This window comes from Pelmatolapia mariae, linkage group LG2 (genome assembly GCF_036321145.2).
Source record: "Pelmatolapia mariae isolate MD_Pm_ZW linkage group LG2, Pm_UMD_F_2, whole genome shotgun sequence".
In the NCBI taxonomy this organism is placed as follows: Eukaryota; Metazoa; Chordata; class Actinopteri; order Cichliformes; family Cichlidae; genus Pelmatolapia; species Pelmatolapia mariae.
This window is the reverse complement of record NC_086228.1, coordinates 13320237-13328676: the sequence shown is the minus strand read 5'-3', so window position 1 is coordinate 13328676 and position 8440 is coordinate 13320237. Positions and strand designations below refer to the sequence as shown.

The window sequence follows — 8440 nt, the reverse complement described above, 5'->3', positions numbered from 1 at the left end:
TGTACTCACTGTGACACGATCACAAGTCAGGTCTGCCTCCAATCACGATTTGAACGACAAACTGCATTCTGTTTACAGCCCTTTTCGCTTTTATTGAATAGATGTTGAAATTCCTTCTGAGAAAAAAAAAAGTAAAAAATGCACAACAGTCATGTTGAGATGAAAAACAGGTTTGACTGACACAAACAGTAACATGTGAAATACATTAAAGGTCTTTGCACATACTTCCTCAACGAATGCCATGCAATGGGATATGATCCATGACTGCAGGCCACGTCTCAGAGTCACAAAGCGGGGATGATCCCGCCTCCCAGAAACACACTACATGACTCTACCACTCCTTCCATATATTGTTTTCTTTTTTTCTCTTGTACACACAGGTAGCCAAAGACTTGCTGCTGTACTGTTTGAATGCAGAAACACAAGACGATGAAAAATCATATGAAATCACTTTATTCTCAGTGTGCGGTGATTCCATTTTTGCAGGAAAGTTACAGACCGAAATATTAGTCTAAAATGGCATGCAGTGAGGCTAACAGGTGGAGCTTTGAAACACAGAGAGGACACGGAACGATTATATCAACAACCTTGCCTACATCGCACACCATAAGCATGCATACATGTTGGTCAACAAATAGGGAGCTACAGAGAAAGAGAGAGAGAGAGAGAGAGAGAGAGAGAGAGGAGGAGGAGGAGGAGGAGGAGGAGGGTGAGAAGATTTTGCAGTACAAAAGAATACACTAAATGAACATGTTTTTTTTTTTTCTCTCAAAATATCAACCACCAGAGGACAGGACCGGCTACAGACAAGAAAGAAAAACATACTGCACCAGACTAAATATCTTCTCAACAAGTACAGAAAAGAGAGAGACAGATGCAAGAAGAGAGAAACGTCAGACAGTTACATTCAAGTCACATCAAAAGAATTTTTTTTTCCCTTTTTTGTGCCATGTTTTTCAGGCAGCTTTTTAAATTCTATCAATGGCTGTATGAGCGGCACAAATGACTGACTGGGTGTCTGACACAGTCTACTGGACAACAGGATATTGATTACGCATGACTTGGGCAGTTTGTTTAGGCAGTGATCAAAAAGCCATTTGGAGCGCAATCAACCGACATTTACAAGATGATGATGATGATGATGATGAATGAGTCCATGATGATGTCAGTGGATGAGAAGCAAAGCTTGATCTGATTTCAGAGCACACTCACTCATAGCCTGAAGGAATGCACGCGCTAACGACGTTTGCTAAGGTGTTGTCGTCCTTTGCAGGGGCAGTAATTGTAGCTTTCTAGATTATTATCTGGGCCAAAAAAAGAGATATTTCACTCATAAAGAAAGACCGTAGCTATAGACTTGCTAATCCGCTAGCAATGAAAATATAAAATTCTTTAGCCGAGAACCCAATGAGACTCTAAGTGAAGGCTAATTATGTTTAACGTCTATGAAAAACATTACTAGAATACCTGAGAATTTTAAAATAAATCAGATATGCAGGAACTAAATGGGAATGACACCCCTTGACTAGGTCTAATACTACCAGCACTATTCTTTGGTTTGACTGAATAACTGCTGTGATGATGGATTTGAGTGCATGAAACATCTACTGGCTTCTAGCTAGCTGCTAACACACTGTAGGAACAGAGGCTGGCAAAGGCAGTTTACAGGTACAATAAAATCACAGGAAGTTCAATAAATGTGCTCTACAGATGATCTTACCACACTGTGCCATTTGATTTTGTTTTAACATATTCAGGGTATATATGTATATATTCACCATGATTACAGAGCTCACAAAACACAGAGAGAAGCTAAATTTCCCTTTCTCTACGCCACAGAAATACACAAGATCAGAATTAGTGTCATTTCATGGTTAGCTAGCTTAATAAAAACAGTCATAATGTGGCAAAACAGCTGGTTTTGAAAACCCTAATTTAACACCTACCTATGGCTACTGTGCACAAGTGGATCACAAAAGTATTTTCCAACAAAATTTGTCACAAAATTTAACTGATCACTGCAAAAAGCACATTTATGATTTCCCCTAGACTTCATGCGGGACTTTTCCTAAATGGCAGCTAATATAACCTCTCCGCAGCAACATTTTAGTGCCATTAATCAGATTCAGTCTAGATAAATTTTGCGGTTACAGCATCAAATTTAAGTTATTCATTGTGATGTACTTGTAGGCTGAAAAGGCATTTACTGAGGTGTAGTGTAAATCTAAGTTTGCGTGTTACCAGCTCGAGTCTGGTGGAATGTCTGAAATATCTGGAATGTTTAACAAGACACTGGGAATGATGGAGAAATTTAAAGAAAAGGCATGAGGAGAATAAGTTTATTCCGTCCTCATTTTTTTTTTAAATTTGTGCCATTACAGTTACCTGCAAGGCAGAGTAAACTGTAAACTACAAAGAGCAGGTAAATGTTATTTTTTCAAGATGCCAAGGATGACTTTGATTTGTTAATGTCTGCTTGTAAAAACCTGCAGTTTGTAACTTTGAACACAAACCCTGGATGCCGTATGTCACGTGGATGAACACTTCTCACAACATTAAACGAATCATCCCACTTTCTCTCTTCCTTGTTTTAAGTAAATACCTCTGACCAATGAAGGCTTAAGTCTCGCTACAGTAAGTAGCCACCTTCGCGTCTTTAACATCGACTAACATTAAGGATTAACTTCAAACACACAACAATGAAGATTGTCTGTTATTGCTGATTTGGGACTCGACTCCCATCAGTTAAACCAACGGACACGAGACAACTTCATTTTGAACAATATATTGCACTATTGTCACTGTCTGTTCACATATAGTGTATTCACAACATAGTTGTGTTTGGGAAGTGTCTTTTTAAAAAGTAAAATGATGAAAGTGTTTGCACGATTCAAAATTAACGAGCCTGGCTGAGCGTTTACATTTCCTATTACAAAAAGCTGAGTGCACAACACCACAGAAGGAAAAGAACTTTGTTTTTTTAAGCCTCAAACATGTATAGCCAGCGACTTTATAGAATTTAAGGATTTCATCTTACTCTTTTTAAGACAAACTTTATGGAGAACATTTATAATTTCCTCCATGGAAGAACATTTTAGACACAAAGTCAATTATCGCTTACTGTACACGGTGGTGGATGAGACGTTAACTAAATAAAAATGGAAAACCAGTTATTGCCTCAAATTTTCAGTGTATTTTGCTTCATCATAACAAAGGAAATGGTATCCATATATGTACTTCACAACTTTACTGCATGCTTAAAAAAGTAAACAAAACAAAGCAAAAAAAAAAAAGAAGTTTCATTTCAACTGAATTCCTTCACTTTTGAGTTTACAGGTGTATTGGCTTTGCCAGTGTTTGTACTACACGTTTACATTAAAACAGTGAGAACATATGGGACAGTTTGTGGGACTGATCCTAACCAAGGAGAACCAATAAAAATGCAAGTATATATACACTGTATGTATCAAATATTAGCAAGAACATAACAGGACGATTCAATTAAATTTGATATGATTTGGATCATTTCTTACAAGTTAAAAATATGGCTTATACTCTTAGTTATCTTGTTATACGTCATATTTCACTCATATATAGTACTCTTTTTATATAACCGAGGCTATTTACAAACAAAAAGGGTGGATGATGGGTGATATCTGGTCGTATTCTAAGTGCTGGGCATTTTGAAAACATGGCATCAGTTTGCCTTAAGTAAAGACATTCGATCTGTGTAGGCGTTGCATACTTTTTAAAACACGATAATAATCACAGGTTATCAAGAAAGATCTCTGTCAGAGATATTAAAAAGTATGAATCACCGTGAGATCAGAAAGTTTAACTTAAGGGCAAAATCACAGCATGTTGTGTAATTCCAGGACACTTAGAAGTTGAGTTGACTGGGTGGGAGGGAGGTGAAGAAAGGTGTGGCTGCAGCTGGAGGTGGGGCAGGGTGGTACAGCATTGATTAGATGGACGTTGTAAGAAGTTAACCATTTTTCAGCCAGAACGCTGTTACTTTTTATTGAACATATCCATGAGTGGTGCAGGGATGAATTTCATGACCGTATCCACGATGCTCTCTTCTTCCTCCTCATCGCCGCAGCCAGCAGGAACTGCTTTTTTCGGGCGGGTGAGGCTGCCCTCGGAGGCCTGCTCCATAGCAGCTGCTGCCTCGGCTTCCTTCTCCTCCTTCTTCTTGATGCCATACTGCACGGTAAAAGGGAAAACGGGTAAAAACAAAAAATAGTTAGCTGATATCACTCAGCATCTGATATTAGTATGGAGGGTTCAAAAGACACCTTGTATGTATCGCTGCTATGACAGCAAGATCTGACAGCAAAGCTGTATCTGATGCCAAGGGATTAGAATATGCAGTTTTATTAAATTTGTATTAAATATTCACCAACCAACCTGCATAGTTAAGGCCAAAATTCTTCACCAAATTTTCTTGTTACATTTCATTAAGCAGTATATTTGCCTCTTTTTAAACTCAACCCTTTATAAAGTCTATTCATTCTGATAATTAGTGTCTGTCCAAAAACTTATTATATTTGTAGACACAGGGCCTTAAGCTAGTTAATTGTTGTTTTTTTTTTGTTGTTTTTTTTGCTTTAATGCTGGTGACAAGGCTTGCAGAGAAAACTAGGATTCACTTTAAAATATCAATTTCTTTTAAATATAGGAACACATAGACATGACTATTTCAAGCAATTCCAGGAAGTTGCAACTGGTTAATTGGAAAGCAATAAGTATTCTTACAAAGTAACAGATTTCTTAATTTGCATGGTTTAGCTTGAGGCTACACGCAAATTAGGCTAAACACAATGTATACAGCAACCTTTAGGTCCTGTTGCAACTGATTTCTGCAATTAGATGCAGAAAGAAGTTCAGGTTCTTGTTTTATTTTTGGTTATGTTTCTGTGGGTGTATATGGAGGCTTGAACTGCTGCTAGCTCTAATTTAACCTTCCTGGATATTTTATGTACCAATTACAGAGGCAGAGGCACTTGGCAGGTGTCCTGGACAAGGTTTGCTTTTAAAAAGCCCATTTTTAAGACTACTACTAAATCAAGAGTATGTTTGGAGAACAACAAGCTTGTTAAAACATTAAAGACATCAGCTGGGAAATGCATTCCACTAGTAAGTCCACTGACACAGCCATACTGTAATGTCTGTGAAGAACTGCATGGAAGATAGTATGGAAGTGATTTTGTATTTTATGAGTGATATGCCCATAACTAACCAAACACTGTGACAATATGACATGAAACATGAAACAAACAAGTCCAGACAGGCTGAAATAATTCATCGTTATTTCAACACGTTAGTTCAAGCACCACAATTGAACCTGAAGCTTTTATGAATTCAGAATAGATGGATAGATTGAATTTGTTGCCATACGGAAACTAGGATCCTGACCTCAATTTCTGCATTAAACCTGAGAATCTGTGTCCAGTTTGGTGTATTTTGTGCATTTGTGGTCATAGATTGAGAAAAATCAATACAGGAGGACTGCAAGGAAAAGGTTGCAGTGCACGGGGAGGTCAGCGGGCCGAGTGATAGCTGATCTTGAGGCAGGGAAGGGGAAAATGAGCTGCACTGCTCCATGACCTCTTGACTGCTTTGCCAGGCACACACTAATGTGATTCTGTGGCAATAAATATCTTAAAGGAGGAGTCGCAGTGTCCATTTCCACTGCAGAGTGGAACACAGGGCATATGTGGGTATGTCTGTGGAGTGAAGCTGTATGACTGTTTGAGGGAACAACAGCTGAAAAAAAAAACTGTTGCTTTAAATATTTTTTGGTTTTTGCCTTCATGACTAAACCACTCTTTTGTCAAGATCTTATGTTTTTTCTCTTTGAGGTTTGAGCCTCAAAGACTTGATCACAGTTTAAAAAATGAAAAGACAAACTTGGAAATAAATATGTATCAAAGAGCTGAATCAACAGAGTTGGACACACTGACAAAGCACTTGTTATTTCTGGTTTCTCATTATTTTACTTGAAGCAGTTATTCTGGAGCCAGTCATGGCAGAGATTATATCTAACATGATCTGGTCTCTGTCCTTAGAATGTCTTTGTCTAAAAATACTGGCTACCTACAACAGGTTCCAGGGCTTTATTACATTTTGACAATTTTAGGCCTAAATCAGGCATCATAGGGAAAGAGTGGGAGTAGACCCTGGACAGGTCAACAGTCTATCACAGCACTAACGCAGCGACAGACTATAAGTCACATTTATGGCTGATTTGGATTAGCCAACAATGATTTTAGACATTATTTTTCAATTATACCGCATACTAAATTGTGTTTTATTACAATATATTATTTTAGGCTAGACTGGCTCAGATCAGGCCAACAGAAGAATCCTTCAGAACTGTTGAATTGTAGGTTTTTATTTCCTCCTCGGTTCAGTTAAATCCACTGATTTTCAGAAACAGCATCAAATACTGATGTTTTGTCACATCTCAGCCTTAACCATCAAATGGTGAGGAACGACATCGATGCTAAAGGACAATGTTTGTGTATCTTTAGGTGGGTCTAACTCACAGCTCATCAGGTGTATTTGCTTGTAAACATACATACACTGGGTAATATGCAATGCTAATGTTAAGTTAACATCTTTTCCAAAACCTAACCAAATGCTTTTGGTGTCTTAAACTAAGAGGTGTCTGAAAAAGAAAACCCAAGTGAAAATAAAGCAAAACAAAAACATGAAACTTCCATATAGGACACAAACTGCAGTCCCTAGCAAACATTTGACTCACTCAGCCCCTCCAGGCTGCAAACGGACTGTTAGAGGTTGAGTGGTTGGTGGATGTTGTTGCCATTTTAAAGAATAACGTAATCTCTCAGCAGTGATGCTTTCCTGTCCTTAGTAGTACACATGAGCATAGATATCTCTTACGGTGTCGACTGCTTTGCTGACAACATTTTATATAATAATTCATAAACTGTCACAAATCTTTCAATACAAAAAGTATATTAACAACACTCCAGCTGCTGCAGCTGGAAAATGTGGGAATCCTCATATACATACCTTCAACAATGACTATTTTAAAGATGTGACTATGAAGAAAAGTTTAACTTGAGCAAGATCCAGAAACAAAATATTTTTTGATTGGGATGAGGGGTGTATCTTACTTCAGTACCTAAGAAATATTTCTTCTGAATTTCCGACAGAAATAAAACAAACATTGGTGTAATTGGTTGATGTAGCTCTCTTCTATAACTCCCTCTGTTTCCACTCGGTCTCGCTCTCTTTTTTAGACTTGTTCCACAGTAACAAAGACTTGCATCAGTTGAAACGAACAGCCATGCTTAGTCAGCCCCTCTCCCCTTGCTATAATCAAACGCTTCCCAAAGATATGCTGTCATATTGTTCTTTTTTGCCTCTTTGCTACCATTGTTTCAAAAAAAAAAAAAGAGAGAGAGAGCGAGAAGGAAAAGTGCTGGGGCTCAGCAGAGTTTAGAGTTGATCCCCAAACTCCAAACATAGTTTTATAAGAGCTACACATGGAAAAGTTTCAGTCTCTCTCAGGGCATTCAAGTCAAATATCTAATGCATTATTAGCAGTGTCAAGGGTAACCCTTCCCGGCAAGCTGCAGACACTTTGATCATCTTATATCTTATTACAGCTTAATCAAATATTAATTTAGACATTATCAAAGCCAGAATTATCTTGGTGACATAAAAAGGGCCACTAAGTCAAGAATTTCCATTGAACTTTGAAAATGAACTCCAGAAGGGAATATGTTTAAGGACCTATATCCAGTAATTTAAAAAAAAAATAAGAGTGCAGAGTTTTAAATCAAAACAGAAGGACTAATATATAGTCCAGTTTTTTAAACCTCCATTCTCCATTAGCTAATTCATTTGAAAGTGCAATTTGCAGTATAAAGCTTGATTTATAGTACTTGTTGAATCCTTATAGAGCCATGCCAGAGAGGCTGATGCTGTTGATTATATTTGTGCAATGGTCTTGCTGCACTGTTTTGTGACCATGAGTGAAGCTGAGCTGTTTATGACGGGCCTGAAGCTAATCGGTCTCGAACAACAGTCACCAAAATGCAAGAGATGGTTTTTTTTTTAGAGCCAATTGAATTTATTGCAGTCAGTGTATAAAAGATGGATGTAACCACCATGACTTCACCCTCTGGTTTTGACCCTGCAGTTTGAAGCCTCAGTATGTTTATCACTATGTTTTTTTCTTTGTATTTTGAGTCAGATGTTGCAGTTTTTGGATCAGAAAGGGTAACTGTTGAGTTATTAGCCAATACCACCTAGACTGGTTTGCAGCCTGGATTCATGGCCCTGTGTGGGCTGAACACAGACACATATATCACTGACGAATTTAGTTAACAAACTAGTAAAACCAAAACTGAAGCACCAACTTCTGGACAGTCTGTACCTCACCACAAAAACAAATATTTCTCAA

General features: G+C 37.8%; 1 protein-coding gene across 2 annotated transcripts in view; it reads right to left on the bottom strand.

Moving 5' to 3' along the window:
- Window positions 1–437: 437 nt before the first annotated feature.
- Window positions 438–8440, bottom strand: part of LOC134641091 (complexin-2-like) — a 67082-nt gene continuing 59079 nt past the window's right edge. For both annotated transcript variants that reach the window (XM_063493300.1, XM_063493309.1), the window contains exon 4: window positions 438–4206. In XM_063493300.1, coding sequence (XP_063349370.1) covers window positions 4012–4206 — 195 coding nt within the window. In that variant the 3' untranslated portion in view covers window positions 438–4011. The remainder of the gene's footprint in view (window positions 4207–8440) is intronic.